Source organism: Theropithecus gelada, chromosome 14, assembly GCF_003255815.1.
Source record: "Theropithecus gelada isolate Dixy chromosome 14, Tgel_1.0, whole genome shotgun sequence".
Taxonomy (NCBI): domain Eukaryota; kingdom Metazoa; phylum Chordata; class Mammalia; order Primates; family Cercopithecidae; genus Theropithecus; species Theropithecus gelada.
In genome coordinates, this window is record NC_037682.1 from 108,984,800 (window position 1) to 109,000,763 (window position 15,964).

At 48.8% G+C, this 15,964-nt stretch overlaps 1 protein-coding gene across 1 annotated transcript in view; it reads right to left on the reverse strand.

Moving 5' to 3' along the window:
* Positions 1-15,964, reverse strand: part of DSCAML1 (DS cell adhesion molecule like 1) — a 367,266-nt gene that overhangs the window by 34,261 nt on the left and 317,041 nt on the right. Inside the window, exons 15-17 of the mRNA XM_025355527.1 lie at positions 10,347-10,514; positions 8,275-8,345; positions 3,333-3,573 (exon numbers count right to left, since the gene is read on the reverse strand). Coding sequence (XP_025211312.1) covers positions 3,333-3,573; positions 8,275-8,345; positions 10,347-10,514 — 480 coding nt within the window. The remainder of the gene's footprint in view (positions 1-3,332; positions 3,574-8,274; positions 8,346-10,346; positions 10,515-15,964) is intronic.

The following is a 15,964-nucleotide window of genomic DNA, read 5'->3' on the forward strand; positions in this document are numbered from 1 at the left end:
GTACAGCAATTATGTCCCAGGCTGGATTCCATGGTCCAACCAGAGGAGCGTTCAGTTAGACAAGTGGAGGGACCTCCTGACTCGCGGGTGCTGAGAGTGAGAGTTGGGGCAGGGAGGCCAGGAAGTGAACCGAGTTTCCTTTCCTGGAGACTGGGGCAGACAGAAATCTTTATAGACTTAGCTCCTTGTTCTCCGGGTAGCACATTCCTGGTTGTGGTTAAATCCTGGGGAAGAAGGTGATGAACTCTGGGCATGAGCCCCTGGGAATTCCCCAGTGGGCCACCACAGCCCAGGGAAATCCTGCTGTGATGAACGTGACAGACCCGGAAGGCCACCAAGCCAGCCCTGGAGGTGTCTGCAATGCATCATCTCATCTGATGGCTGCCAGCCCCTCTGTGTCGTCTGACCAGGGGTCTGGGCCAAGGCCTGGTTCTAGGGACTCCTGTGTCCTTGTTCCAAGCTGAAGGGAAGGCAAAGAAGGGAAAAGGACTTCAGCTAACCCTGGTGCAGAAGAGGAGCTTCCACCGGGACCTCGGGACCTCTGGGACCATTAAACCTTTGCTCATGCCCTTGTACTCGAGCATGCTAAAAGGCCTGGATGATGGGAAAACACTCTGAGACCAGCTTATGTGCTTCTCCTGCCGGCCACGCTGTCCCTCTGAGAGCCACCTTTGAGTTTAAGCTGAGGCTCACCCTGGGGCGCTGTGCAGCCTGCCCCTCCTGAGACGACAGGCCTCTGAAACCCTATCCCCCGGGATCCACGTCAGCTCGGGGGAACTCTGGTGGCACTTCCTGCTGGCATCCGAGGGCCAGGGACAAAGCGCAAGACGGAGTCTGCTTTGCTCCAAGTGGGAGAAAGGAGGCACAGACTGGCTGGAAGGTAATTAGATCCCATTGCCCCACAAGAGGCAACTCTAATTTTTATGAGCATTTAAATGATAATACATCATCCTAACGATCCTCTTTGAGAATGATTATTGTTTCATATTACTTAGGTGTAAAAATATAAGCACCATGTAATTAGGGACCCAGTGTAATAAACTAATACAGATCGTCCGTTCGAACAAAATGAAGGTAATATAATTATGGAAAAGACACTATTGCTAAAGCAGGGGCCCTTGAATACCCCAGGAGGAGTGCTAATATTGCCAGGAAACGATCAGGATCTGACAGGCTAACGAGGGCCTTAATTAAGTATGAAAAACTGCTGAGCAAATGCTGCTGGAAACTTTCTTCTCCCCTCTCCCCCTTTGTTTTGAAAATGACTCCATAGCCCATGCTGATCTCTCCCTGTTGGAAATTCCAGGGGCCCCCACGAGGCAAGGGAGGTGGTGTTTGGACAGAGGCCAGAGGTGGGCCTGGCGGTGCATGAGAGCTTAGCGTTAGGTGGGGCAGGCTGGCCTTGGCTTGGGACGGCTGTTCCCTGGACACACCTTCCTAAAGTCTCCTGCATCTGCATCGCTTGTTCCTGCATCCAGGCTTGCTCCCAAGCAAAAGGGAGGCACAAGGTGAAGCAGGAAGGGTATGGATGGGATTCAGAGATTTTGATCCAGACTCTGTTATTTTCTGGATAGATGGTTCTGGATGAGTTAATCTCCTTGAGCCTTGGCCTCCCTGCATAGATAATGGTGCGACTCTTGGTGCTATGATTCCCAAAGGTGCTCCCTGGACAAGCAGCATTACCTGTGAACTTATTCGACATAATGCGTCCTTTTTTTTTTTTTAAGAGATGAGGTCTTACTGTATTACCCAGGCTGGACACCTGGCTTAGAAATGAACATTCTTGGCGCCCACCTCAGACCTGCTGAAGCAGCAGCTCTGGGGGGTGGAGCCCAGCAACCTGCATTTCCCAGACCTCCAGGAGGCTCTGCTTTGTGCTCAGGGCTGAGAACCACGTGTTAGGCCACTGCTCAAATGAACACTCTTGGCACTAAGAGGAGACAAGCTGATCTTCCTCAACCCGGCCAGGCCCGAGGCCAGCATCTCAGGGTGGGAGGGATGGAGAGGGATAGTGAGGGCCATGAGCTGAGGGTTTGGTTGTGGTGCGGCTCTCCTCCCTCCCGCTGGACTTCTCTGCCATGTGCCTCTTTCCTTCATTCAGTTCTCCCCTCTTCTCAGGTGCTCAGTGCTCTGGGGCTATTGAAGTCGGCCCCATCTGAAAGCCCAGCTTTTGCCCTAGAATCATGAAATGGGAATCTCTGGGGTTGAAGCCTGGCATCAGTATTTTGAAAGTTCCCCAGATAATGCCAACTGGCGGCCATGTTGGGAACCATTGGTACGAGTGTATCTACTGTCAGGTGTTTCTGACCTAATGTGTCCCCCATCCCCTGGGTGCTGCATTTTCAGAGAGGGCGAGGTAGGCGGAGGGCATTGCTTCCTGTAAAGGAATGGCTCTCTAGTGGTGAAATGCTTGGTCTTCTGATGGGAATGGGGAAAGGGCATTCTGCCCTCTGGACTATTGGTTTTGATCTGTTGGGGCGGGGTGGGCAGGCTCTGACTCAGCGGGGCTTTAGTCTCAGACCCTAGTTTTGGGTTGGGGCATCAAGAAGGAAGATTGGAAGAATGCTCTGCTTCTTCTTTATTCTGCTCTTTAGGGGACAGAGGTCAGCCTGGCCCCGTCTCTGGGAGCATCAAGGGCCACGTCCTTTTTCTCAACCTGGTGCAGGCTCAGGTACCAGCTGGCATCTTCTCTGTGGTTGGAGAGTGGGCATGTTCCTGCTGCCTCCTAACCCTCTCCTCCTGGAGAGACAGGGCCCTTTGATGTACTAATCAGAGTGTGGGGTTCTCTCTAGTCATCGAAGAATGAAGACTTAAAAAGCTGGACTCTAAATCCTCTGCTGCATACACGTTAGGATCTCTTAACTCCTCAGCTTCATCTCAGGTGGATGGTGGACAGGTTCCAGGCTAGAACACAAAGGCAATTTGGCTCCTGCCCTTTTTCCAAGAAGTTGTAAAAGAGGAGAAATAGGACCAGGTGTAGAGGGAAGAGAGAGGGGTTAGGGTGCCAGGAAGAAGGAGGAAGGCCAAGGGAGAAGCGTGAATGGGGAGACAGGTGGACAGGCAAATTCTCAGACAGGCCAACAGGTCGACAGAGACCGGATGAGTAGAGCATCAGTCAAAAGGAAGGAGAGGCCCAATATGCTGAATGGCCCATGCATCCCTCAAGGAGCCAGTGGACAAGAGGAAATGGCTGGGATGCAGGGAGCCTGTGTGGAACACAGGACCAAGATGGGGCCCAGGGGCAAATGGAGGGACCCACAAGCCCTCTCTGGCAGCTGTGGCTCTGCCCATGTTGGGGATCTGTGCCCACTCCCCTCTGCTTGGGCCCTCACCGTCCTCCAGAGTGGTGGCATTGATCTCGCTGGATGAGGGCCCCGTGCCAGCCCGATTGAAGGCCTGGACCACCACCCCATACTGGGCGAACTTCTTGAGGTTGTCCAGGGTGTAGACCTCGCTGTCCCCCGTGGCCTTCATCTCCACGATGCTGTACTGCCCGTTGCTGCCGGGGCTATTCTCTCTGTAGCCGATCTGGTAGCCCCGGATGACACCGTTCTGCAGCTCCTTCTTGGGTGCCTGTGAGCATGGGGAAGGGGTGGGGACAAAGAAATGGGACACTCTAAGATGATGCTCTTAAAACCAAAGTCAGATCATGTCACTCCTCTGCCCCAGCCCTTCAAAGGCTCCTGTCTCACTCAGAATGAAAGCCAAAGTCCTTACAATGGCTGCACCGCTCTGTGTGACCTGTGACCTCCCATTACCTCTCAGATCCCCTCCTGTGCCCCTCGCTTCCTGTGCCCCAGCACTCTGGCCTCTTTGGCCACATCCCCATCTCAGGGGAAACACTTCTCTCCTCTGCCGCGTCCTTGCTGAAATGCCTCTTCTGAATGAGGCCTTCCGTAGCTCCTTATGTAAGACAGCTCCCTGCCTCTCTCTGGCACTCCTTATTTTTCTTCCTGGTTTATTTTCCTCCAAAGCACATAGCATCATCTGACAGTCTATAAATTCCACTTATGCATTAGTGAAATCTGCCTGTCTGCCCGCATTAGAACGGAAGCACCGTGAGGACGAGGAGTGTTACCTGCTTTGTTACTATTGCACTCTCCGTGTCTAGAATGGTGCCTAGCATACGATGGGCCCTCAATACATACTGAACGAATGAACGAATGAATGAATGAATAGGAATATCATTTGGCATGGGTTCAGGGGCCTGGGGAAAATAGAACAGCAGACAAAAAGTAATCAGATGGAGAGGGAGGTGAGCAATTAGTTTGAATAAAAAGAAAGAGTCCCGAGATACCACTTCACATCCATTAGGGTGGCTCTTATAACAATAATGGAAAATAAGTGGTAGTGAGGATGGAGAAATGGGAACCCTGTACATTCCTGGTGGGAATGGAAAGAGGCGCAGTGACCGTGGAAAAGAGTTTGGCAGTTCCTCAAAAACTTAAACATAGAATTACCATACCACCCAGCAATTCCTTTCCTAGGGTTTATGCCCCAAATAATTGAAAACAGGGATTCAGAGAGATACTTGTACACTCATGTTCAACGCAGCATTATCCAGAATAGCCAGAAGGTGGAAGTAACTGAAGCGTTCACCAGGAGATGAGTGGAGACGCAGAATACAATATTGCAATACAATGGGGTAGTACGCAGCCATGAAAGAGAGAGAGCACTACCATCTGTCACAACACAGATGAACCTGAAGACACTGCACTAAAAGAAATAGGCCAGACCCAAAAGGACAAAAACTACTGTCCGATTCCACTTAGGAGGTACTTAGAATGGTTAAAATCAGAGAGAAGGAAATAGGCTGGGAGCGGTGGCTCACGCCTCTAATCCCAGCACTTTGGGAGGCTGAGGTGGGTGGATCAACTGAGGTCAGAAGTTGGAGACCAGTCTGGCCAACACGGTGAAACCCCATCTCTACTAAAAATACAAACAATTAGCTGGGTTTGGTAGCACATGTCTGTAGTTCCAGCTACTCAGGAGGCTGAGGCAGGAGAATCGCTTGAACCGGGGAAGCGGAGGTTGCAGTGAGCCAAGATTGACAGAGCGAGACTCTGTCTCAACAAAAGGGGGGTGGAATAGAGCTTTCATGGGGAGCTCATGTTTCGTGGGTACAGAATTTCAGTTGGAGAGGATGAAAAAGTTCTGGAAGTGCTAGTGGTGATGGTTGTACAACATTGTGAACGTGCATTGAACTGCACACTTAAACATGGTTCAAATGATAAGTTATATGTATTTCATTAAAACTAAAGAAAAAAAGATCCCTGACTTTCACCTGGGTGCAGCCCCTGTGGGAACACTAAGACTGCATTGCCTCAGACACCACGGTCAGGGACTGGGGAATGGTGAAGGCTGAGGCCCCGAATGAACCCTGGATGGAGGCACAGAGATGGCAAGGACTTGAAGGTTAGAAGGGGGCTGGTGGGAATGAAGACTGAGCCCAGTCAGCCAGGAGAATGGAGAAACTCCACTGGCATCAGTCTGGGGCTGGAAAACACTCTCACCCCAGGCTCGAACCCTGATACACACCCAACCAGATGCGCACGCACACACACACCTCAATATATCCATTCACACCCAGAACCAGGAGCACGTATCCAGACCCATCAAAGCAAACATCTTAGTCCACACCCCCACTCCCGACCAGATACATTTAGATCCACGAATAGAAATTGGCTCCTTTAATGACCAGGCCTGCCCATCTATAAATTGAGACAGAACACCCACCCCAAGTGCATTTAAAAACAGCTTGAATCAGGGTTTTAAAGACAATGAAGTTAATTTAAAAGCCCACCTTTTATTGTACTAAAAAATAGTGAGATCAAAAACAATTAAGTTAGTAAATCAGCCCTACTGTTTTTTTTTTCTAGTCAATGAATGTTTTCAATGAACTGCATTTTAAAGCTCACTGTTAACTCAACAAAATGAAGTTTTAAATTTAACATAATTGTTTTGAACTCACTAAATAGGTGTGTGTCTGTGTGTGTGTGTTTAATTGACTTGATTCTTTATTGCTGCTTCAATATTTCTCTCTGCACTTGGACAGTCCTGCTTGCTGGTCTGCAAGTGGACACATTTTTACATTTGGGTCTTGTATCTACACATGTATGTCTATGCACACGTGCACACACACACACACACATCCTTTATGGACATAAATGTATCTTCACATCGACACCCATTCTCACATTTCATGTAGGTATATCTATACTGACACACATTGAACATCATTATACTATGCCACAGATTGCCTACATGCCCAGAGCTATGTATACCATGATATATACCTGCATACGTGGCCACATCAGCATATACTGACAGGCCTCAGACAGGCATGCAGGCGCACCCCAATCCATCCATCCAGATAGATTCACATATTTATACAAATCTTCACAGATCCTTCCTCCCTCCTTCCTCTCTCTTTTTTTCTCTCCTTCTCCATCTCTTCTCTCTTTCTCTGTCCCCTGCCTCTCCAAAGAGCCACAGTCAGGATTTAAATCAATCTTAACAATTTTTCTCTGGCATTAAGAAATCAATAGGGCTGATTGCAAATTTATGTCATAAAGCAGGGGCGATCCATCTCGTGGAAAGGGCCTTAAAATGAAGTGACTTATCTTCAAGTGAATCTTTATTTTTCATTAATCTGTTTCTCAATGTTAAAAAAAAAATCCCCTGAGAAGTCAGTCCAAAATTTATTGACCATCTGGTTCATTCTGAAGTTCTAACTTTCTAATCAATTTTATTTTTCATTATGAGACTTTGGAGAAATAAATCTGATTCCAAATTTTTATCGACCTGTGGGTCAGAGCTTTGTAGCCCGACGTTTCAGTATTTTACATATTTATTCATCCCTGCCCCCACCTCCTGGCTGCCTTGGAGTATTTCTAGGATACAGGTCCACAGCCAGGACACAGCCAAGAGTTTGGGATTGGATGCTAGGCCTCACCCCAATTTCTGAGGAGAGCCCTGGAACCCAGAGCTGAATCTGGAGAGGAACCCTGGCTCCAGGTATCCACTAGGTGGGCTGCCTCCAGGAAGGACCAACCGCCCAGCCCTACCTCACTTTCTTCTTGGTCATGCCTCTGGGAGGGAAGGAACGGGCTGCTGCTATGTGTGTGAGTGTGAGTGTGTGTGCACATGGTCTTAGGAAAAATATCACCAGGTCCTTCTGAATCCCTCTCATTCTCAAGTCTACCTTTCTAAAGAGCCCAGAAGAAGGACTGAAGCACCTGGGCTTTTCCTATAAGGAGAAGAGTCAGAAAGTCACCACGGATAACTGGTCCCTGATGAAGACAGGCAGCCCCCGAGCCCCACTGTTAAGATGGGAAAGCTCCAGGAAGAACACAGACAGCCCTGAGAATGCTCTCTGATCCACAGCCCTGTGCGGTGGCTGTGGAGGGAAGGCTGACTGGGGCTGCAGACACTGTGTTGCAGTCCGAGCTCTGTCTCTGCTAGGCAGACCATCTCACGTCTTGTCTCCATGGCGTCCTCTGGTGGAAGGGGATAAAAGTGCCTTCTCTCGCTGCTCCCCAGGAATGAGGAGAGGGTCAGATAAGTTGGTAAAGAGAAAGCACTTGGAGACTGGAGGATGTAGTGAGACAGGAAGTCCCTGGATTGCCAGCCCTTCTGTGCCCCTGGAGGGGTTTGGTGGTAGGGCCAGAAGCTGCTCAGGGAAGCATTTCTGAGTCCTGCGCGAGGTCATTCTGTTCTGTTTCCCTGCCCAGCTGTGGAATCTCCCCTAAGATTTTCTTTAAGTGACAGATGCTTCAGTCACCCCGTCTATATTTTACAGGTCTTTGCCCTTAGAAATGGCTGTAGCACATACTGGTCTCTTTTCTCCACAGTTCCTCCACCCTCAGAGGTAGGGAGGGCAGTTACTTTCATCCTGATGTTAGAGAGGAGGAACTTGGCATAGAATCAAATCTACTTCCAACCTTATTACAACATGTGGGGTTTGGAGGATGGGCCAGCACGGCTGAGGAACCATCTTCCCTCCTTGGCACTGCAAGTTTTTCATTGCACCCCAGGCAGAGACTCCCATCAGAGAACCAGGGAGGAGAGGGAAGTGGGGGTTATTGGGCCGGGGGGACCTGCCCTTTGCCTCCCTCTCCTTCTACCCCTCAAATCTCACTAGGCTTAGTGACAAAACAGGCCTGAGCATCATATAAGACTAGAGACTAGCAAGCCTGCTGGGAGCTTCCGTCCTGGATTGAGGAGAGAGGAGGCAAGGGGGCATTCCAGGGGAGATACCTTAGACACACTTACCTTCCAGGTCACCTGGATGCTCTGTGAAGTCACTGGCTGCAAGGTAACGTCCATGGGGGGCCCATCAGGAGCTGAGCAGGGTAGGGGGGAGGAGAAACATTACAAGTCAAGACCTGGAAGAGGAAGGGGTTTTATGTTCCCACACCCATTCTCCTGAGCAGGAGGGCTCCTGGGGAGAAGACTAAGCGCAGATGCAGATAGCAGAGAACTTCTGTTTGAGTTCCCCTGAAAGTATCTAGGGTTTCAATTTCCTCTTCATTCTCCATAATTTGCTGAAAATATAGCAAACAATGATAATAAGATACTACTGTACGTGCAGTAGGATGGCAAAAGTTTTTAAAAGTTGAAGAGTATGAAGTGTCTACTTCATACAAGAATGTCTAGTGGCAGGAACTCTTATCCTCTGATCATGGGAGAGAAAATTGGTACAACACTTTAGAAAACATTCTAGCATTTTTTTGTTAAGGGTAGAAGTATTTCCCTGTTTGATGAGTCTGTAATTCTACAACTGTTTATATCCCCTAGAGAAACTCATGAACCGGTACACTAGCATACAAGAATGCTTATAGCAGCATTTTTGTAATAGCTCCAAGCTACAAACAACCTAAATGTCCATCTACAGTAGAATGGACAAACCCACTGTGGTATAGTCATATAATGGAATACTATACAGCACTGAAAAAGCATAGCTATACTAATGATATGAATGAAGCTTGCAAAAGTAATATTGATCAAAACAAGCAAGATACAGAAGAATATATGAAGTATGATGTCATGAATACATTCTACTGGAAAATAGGGAAAACTAAATTATACATTTTATTGCATATACACTGTGGTAACAGTACAAAAAAGAAAAGCATGAAAATTAGTATCATGAAAGTCAGGATACTGATTACTTCAAGGGGAGGGGTGGTGTTATGACCAGAAAGGGGTACATGGGGGACTTCCGGCATGCTGGCTAATTGATAATGAGCGTTGGTTATACTAATTACTCACTGTTTACCTTATGCTTGTTTATAAAACTGCACATATATGTTATGTGTATTTTTCTGCATTTTTTTTTTTTTGAGATGGAGTCTTGCTCTGTTGCCCAGGCTGGAGTGCAGTGGTGTGATCTTGGCTCACTGCAACCTCTGCCTCCCAGGTTCAAGCGAGTCTCCTGCCTCAGCCTCCTGAGTAGCTGGAACTACAGGCATGCGCCACCACGCCTGGCTAATTTTTGTATTTTTAGTAGAGACAGGGTTTTGCCAAGTTGGCCAGGCTGGTCTCATACTCCTGACCTCAGGTGATCCAACCACCTTGGCCTCCCAAAGTGGTGGAATTACAGGCATAAGCCACAGCTCCCCGGCCTTCTCTGCATTATTTTGTATTATATGATAGTAAAAGAAAACAGAGCAAGAGAAATCTTGTTTAAACTTTCTTTTTTTTTTTTTTTTTTTTTTTTTGAGACGGAGTCTCGCTGTGTCGCCCAGGCTGGAGTGCAGTGGCGCAATCTCGGCTCACTGCAAGCTCCGCCTCCCGGGTTCACGCCATTCTCCCGCCTCAGCCTCCGAGTAGCTGGGACTACAGGCGCCCGCCACCACGCCCGGCTAGTTTTTTTTTTTGTATTTTTAGTAGAGACGGGGTTTCACCATGTTAGCCAGGATGGTCTCGATCTCCTGACCTCGTGATCCACCCGCCTCGGCCTCCCAAAGTGCTGGGATTACAGGCTTGAGCCACCGCGCCCGGCTAAACTTTCAAGAAAACTCTATGATGAGGGTCATAGAAAATGATCCAGGCCCTAGTACCCCATCTTTTGCAGATAGATCTTTCCAGATGCTGGGGCCAGGGGAGTGGGGCAGAACCACAGATAGCTCCCCCAAACCCAGCATTTAGAACCTAGCCTGGAAAAGGGTCAAACGGAAGAGCCTCCGATGATTCAGAGGTGGACACAAACATCTGTTAGGATGCTTTTCCCCACCCCACCCTCTCTAACTGCAAGCTCATTGCCAATGAACAGGATCGCTGTAGGCCCCTGGTGTCCCTGATCCCTGAGGCCATGGGCAGGGCAGGCTGGGCGAGGTGCTCACCGGCCTCCTCGGTGCTGATGGTGAGTTCCTTGCTCGGTTCACTGCGGCCAATCTTGTTGAAGGAGTACATGCGGATGCTGTACACGGATGCTGGGTGCAAGTCCACGATGTTGGCCTGGTTGATGGTGGGGGAGATGTTGCGTGTGGACTGCTTGAAGTCCCAGGAATCTGGAGAGAAGGCACCTATGTCAAAGCACAGCCAGGCAAACTCCAGGACCCCTTTCCAGCCTGAAGTTCCAGCACAGCCCAATCTTAATTTGGATGCCCCGAGGGGTCCAGCTCACACAGACTGCAGAGAGCGCACAGGCCTGAACAACTTCACAGAGGGTGCAAGGGGTCTGTCCCATGCAGCTCCAGCTTGGGAGAAGCCTGACTCTCCTCTGCCACTGGCCAGCCTGTAAGCTCAAACTTCAGGCAGAGGTCAGACGAGACGTTCCCCAAGGTCCCTGCCAAGATCAACATCTGCTTGCTATCCCTGAGGGTCTGACTGACCAGTGCCCTTCTTCCTGGGTCTCTCCTCACATCGGTGACCTGGTCTAATGGTGACACCCCCTATTTACCCAGTGGCCCCCATGTGAAGCAGGAGGCTAAGTCTCCTCTCCCTTTCTCCTCCTTTTGTGTGTGCTTCTGTATTTCTTTTCCTTGTGCACTTGTGAGGTGATGAACTTGAGTGTTATACGTCGGGGTTGAGGGGGACAGGCCAAGTACCAGAGTCCCCAGCCCAAACCCTACTCTCTTTCCTTCATCAACAGGGGGATGGTTTCTGAGTCATTAGGGTTAGGGGCCGCCAAAGAGATTAACATGTTCACGATTTATCCAGGGAGACTGGTAGTCTATCTCAGGGCTGATGTTTAGCAAAATTGTAGGAAGTAGAAAATACCAGATAAATGCCATTCAGGTGTGACTAAACAGTGCCTAGACCAATACTGTGACGATGAACACCCTGCATCTCCAGAGGAATCCAGTCATTTGTTCAATATATGTTTGCTGCGCACCTATTAGGGGTCTCCAGAGGAAATGGAAGGGGTTGCAATTAAAAATGCCTCAGCTAGGACCTTCCACACCCGGGATTCTTAACCAAATAACTGTTTTTGCACGTTACTTTGAAAAGAAAAAAAGGCAAAGCCCAAGGAAACAAGCTGACAGCAGGGCTGAAAAATGTTCCCAGGGCAAGTCCAGATGTCACTATTCCGTCTAATTTTCTATGCCTTGAAATCCACAGAAGCGTATCATGAAAAATTCTCCATAGAGAAGATTAAGTTGTATTCACCACAGTTTAAATTCTAAATCAGGAAAGGAGGCTAGCACATTCTAGAAAGACTAAAAAAAGTTTTTTTGGTTAAAACTAATGCCTGATAGGCCGGGCGCAGTGGCTGATGCCTGTAATCCCAGCACTTTGGGAGGCCGAGGCGGGTGGATCATTTGAGGTCAGGAGTTTGAGACCAGCTGGGACAATATGGTGAAACCCTGTCTCTCCTAAAAATACAAAAATTAGCTGGGCGTGGTGGTGGGTGTCTGTAGTCCCAGCTACTCAGGAGGCTGAGACAGGAGAATTGCTTGAATTCGGGAGGCGGAGGTTGCAGTGAGCCGAGATCGTGCCACTATACTCTACCCTGGGCAACAGAACAAGACTCCATCTCAAAAATGAAAAACAACAACAACAACAAAACAAAACAAAACAAAAAAATCTAATGCCTGATAAATCAGGAGAACTGGTTCACCAGAAGACACTGTCCCAGGCCCCCAATTTCTGGTTAGTTGAGATCTTGATGGTTTGCATAACACCACTTATAGCTGCTCAGGCTTAGCATCTGTGAAGGGCACCGGCCCAGCTCCCCATCTGTAGTTTTGCATTTAATTCTTTGGTTTCATGAGCCAAAGAAACAAAATGGCAGGCAGTTGCTGCTCAAAAACTCGTTGTATTTTAAAACACCCTAACTACAGGAGGGTCATTTTGTGGCTGGCAGGTTAAGCTGGAATTGCAAATACGCAGGCTCCTACCTGCTGTGGGCACTGGCTTGTGGGTTTGGGACAGAACAGGCTAGTCATGTGGAGGCAGGTGCTCCCTTCTCTCTGTGGCATCCTGGGAGCTGGCACCAGCTCGTAAGTCACATATGATGTGCCCATGTTTGTAGGAGAGGGAGAGGGAGCACAAGTCAGTGCATTCATTTTTGATGAGTGCAGGCAGAGGGAGGAGACTGGGGCGGTGTGTCTGGAGAAGAGGCGCTAATATTTACCGAGCACCTGTGGTGTGCCAGGTGCAGCATCGGGCAATTTAAATGCTTACCATTTACTCCTCACATCCTCCTGCGGCATCAGTGCTCCATCTCCACAGCAGAGGTGACCCTCGTGGCACCAAACCCAATTTCCCACTTGGTTTCTTGGGTGTGTTCAACACTTGGACCTCTCTTCCTTCAGGAAACACTCTCCCCTTGGCTTCCTAATAAAACACTCTCTGGCCTTTTGCTTATCTCTGGGGCCAGTTTCTCTCTGTCTCTGTGCAGATGCATCCTCCTCTACCCTACCAGGAATGGTTTGAGTTCTTCAAGGCTCCACCCGAGGCTTCCTTCTCTCTTGCCATGCACTTTCGCCAACCATGCATTCGATTTTCATCTCTGCACAGATACCTCCCAGATTAATATCCAGCCTGGGCCTCTCCTTCAGACTCCAGACCTTATAGCCAGCTTTTTAGTTGACGGCTTATCTTGGATGTTTCATAGATACCTCAAACTCAGCCTGTCCAAGACAGAACTCTTGACCATACACCCTGTTTACCCAGCAACTTCCTGGATTCCATCTCGAATGGCACCACCATTATTAATTTCTTCACTCTTCCTTCTCTCTCTCTCCCTATCAAGTGGGATAACTTTTGTGTTCTGTGCCGTTCTTGAATCCTCCCACTTCCCTCCCTCTCCATTGCTACCTCAGGCTCAGCCACTGTCATCCCTCCTTAGACCAGGGAAATGGCCTGTTCCCTAGCCCTCCACGTGCTCAGCGCACCCTGTTTCTTTCATCTGTTCTCCACACTGCAGCCATCATCCACTCTACAAATACAATCGAGCTCCTCTTACAGACGAGCATTCCATCTTGGCCCTGAGAGTGGCCTTCTCAAAACACAAATCTGATACTGCCATTCCCTTATATAAAATTCTTCAATAGTTGTTCCTTGTTCTCAGGATAAAGGTAAAATCTCACAACCTGACCAAGGCCCTGCAACATCTGGCTCCTGCTCACCTCCCAAGCCTTATCTTTTTCTGTTCTTCTCCTCTGAACCCTTCCAGCATTTAGAGCCCCTCCTCAGTCCACAGTATCTTCTTTCAAGGGTTCACTGTTTGGTGGTAACTGCCCAAGGAGATGCTAAGCTCCCTGCAGTCAGGAGCCATGTCTAAAACTTTGGTCCTCTCCCCAATTTCACATGTGTTGGGCCCTTAAAATGTGCTGTTGAGTTTAAACCAGAGCCACTGTTTTTCCCCTTTATTTGGGACTTGGAGTTCCTCTGCACTCTGTGGCCACAGTGTACTCTTTGCCAATCCCCTCCTTGCCTTGCTCAGCTGCAAATCACAGGAAAGTTGGGCGGGGGAGGGTCCCGGAGAACAACTCCTTTTTTTTCTGCTTTTGCCGCCCATAGTTTGCAGGTGGATTTGACCTTGTGTTCCCAAACCATCTTTGGTGTTAGCACAAAATAGCTCCCTCTCCACAACCTTTCCAGGCTAATGCACCAGAGTCAGATCTGGAGGTCTCTGGCTGATCTGCTAAACTTGATCACTGTCGTCTCCCTGACCCTGAATAGCTGAGACCAGGGGCCCTATTTTCTTCCTTTTCCTTTTCAGTTCTTGGAGTACTGAGCTGGCTTTGGTGAATGTTGTCTCTTTTAATATTCCCTTTCATATGAGCCTGGCTTACCCAGATTAACATATTTCATTAAGGGCTCTCTCTCCCTTTCTTCATCAAAGGGTTTATGATGCAAAATATTCTTAAAATAAGGAAGCGGCTGGGGAGATGTCAGTGCCTTCTGCTCTGTGGGCTGCTTGCTGAGAGGGGACTGGGAATCTTTGGTTTTTCAGGAGATACATTCACTGTAGAGGGGACGCAGCTTGGAGAAAAGCCACATCTGGAGCGTTTAGCTGCCTGGGCTCAGGAAGCACATCCATTCTGCATCTCTAATTTTCTCCTTGGATCACGCCTTTGAGACCCCCATGACAATCTCTTCACAGCATGGAGAAGAGGCTTCCTGCGTCACAACGACAGCTCACGACATCCCAACACCAGTCCCTCTGACAGCCACACTCCAGCTCCCACAGAACACCATGCCACACCAGGCCAGCTCATCCCATGGTGGCCGGCACAGCCCCTACACCAGCTTGTGCTATGAGGCTGGTGTAGGGGAGGGCCATCCTCAAAGAACCCATCCTTGCTCTGTGCTTGGTGAACAGGGGTGAAATGTGGTGTCTGCATTTTTAAATCTGCACAGCGCCATCTGATAGATTTGTGTGGATGGTGCTATTTATCATTTGGCATTCATGTATTATTACTCTGCTGCCTGGGGCCAGGAGAAGTCAGCATGAGTGGGATGGCTTAGAAAGGGCAGACTCGGTAATTTCTCTTGGAAAATTAGCATGATGAGCAATATGGCAGGAATCCTGGCAAAGGCACAGTTGGGGCAAAGAAGGTCGGGAGCCGATGGTCAGGACCCGGGATGGGTGTGGCCTGGGGCAGGGGGAAGGGGAGAGGGGAAGCAGAGACACAGGACAGGAACCTGTGGGAGGTTACCATGTGCCAGGCTGGGTGCTAGGCACCTCCATGTACGTCATCACCCTTCCCAAATCCTCACGGCCACGCTGAGAATGAAATGTTACTGTCTCCATTTTATACATAAGGAGATGCCCCAAGATGTCAAGTGCTCACTAAAGATCATGCAGCTCTGACACTTGGTCTGCCCAAGTCTTCAGCTTTGTCAATGGTTCTTGTTCCACTAGTCCACAGGTGCAGGAAGCTGTCCTTAGACACACACACACACACACACACGCGTGTGCACACCCCCTCCTTTCTTTGAGTCATCCTCTGTTCCCTTGGATACCTTTTCCAGTTCTTACCTAATACAGTTTGTGGCGTATTACACTTGATTGGATAGTGCTTTGTAATGGTTCTGAAAGTGTGTGTGTGTGTGTGTGTCTGTGTCTGTGTGTGTGTATGTGTATATTCTCACTCCAACTGCATTGTAAGCTCCAAGGGCAACATTCTGTCTCCTATTTCTTTTTCTTTCTCTACCACATGGCTGGTGCATGATTCTGCAAAAAAATATTGGCACTCAGTACATGTGGCTGACTGACAGACACATATATTTTAGACTGCAAGTCCCACAGGACTATAAATTGCTGCACGAGGTATTTGAGTTAGAAGAGACAGAGGAACTTACATTTATTAAAAGTTTGCTCTAGCCCCATGCTATCATAGATGCGTTCTCTCTAATCCTCTAAACAATCCCATGAGGTAGGCATCACCGCCCCCACTTCACAGATGGGGAAGCTGTGCCATGCCCAGGGTCTCTGCCTGCCTCCAATGATAGCACACTGCAGTTTTCATGGCACTCCTGTTCCTAAATGCCAGGATGTGACAGA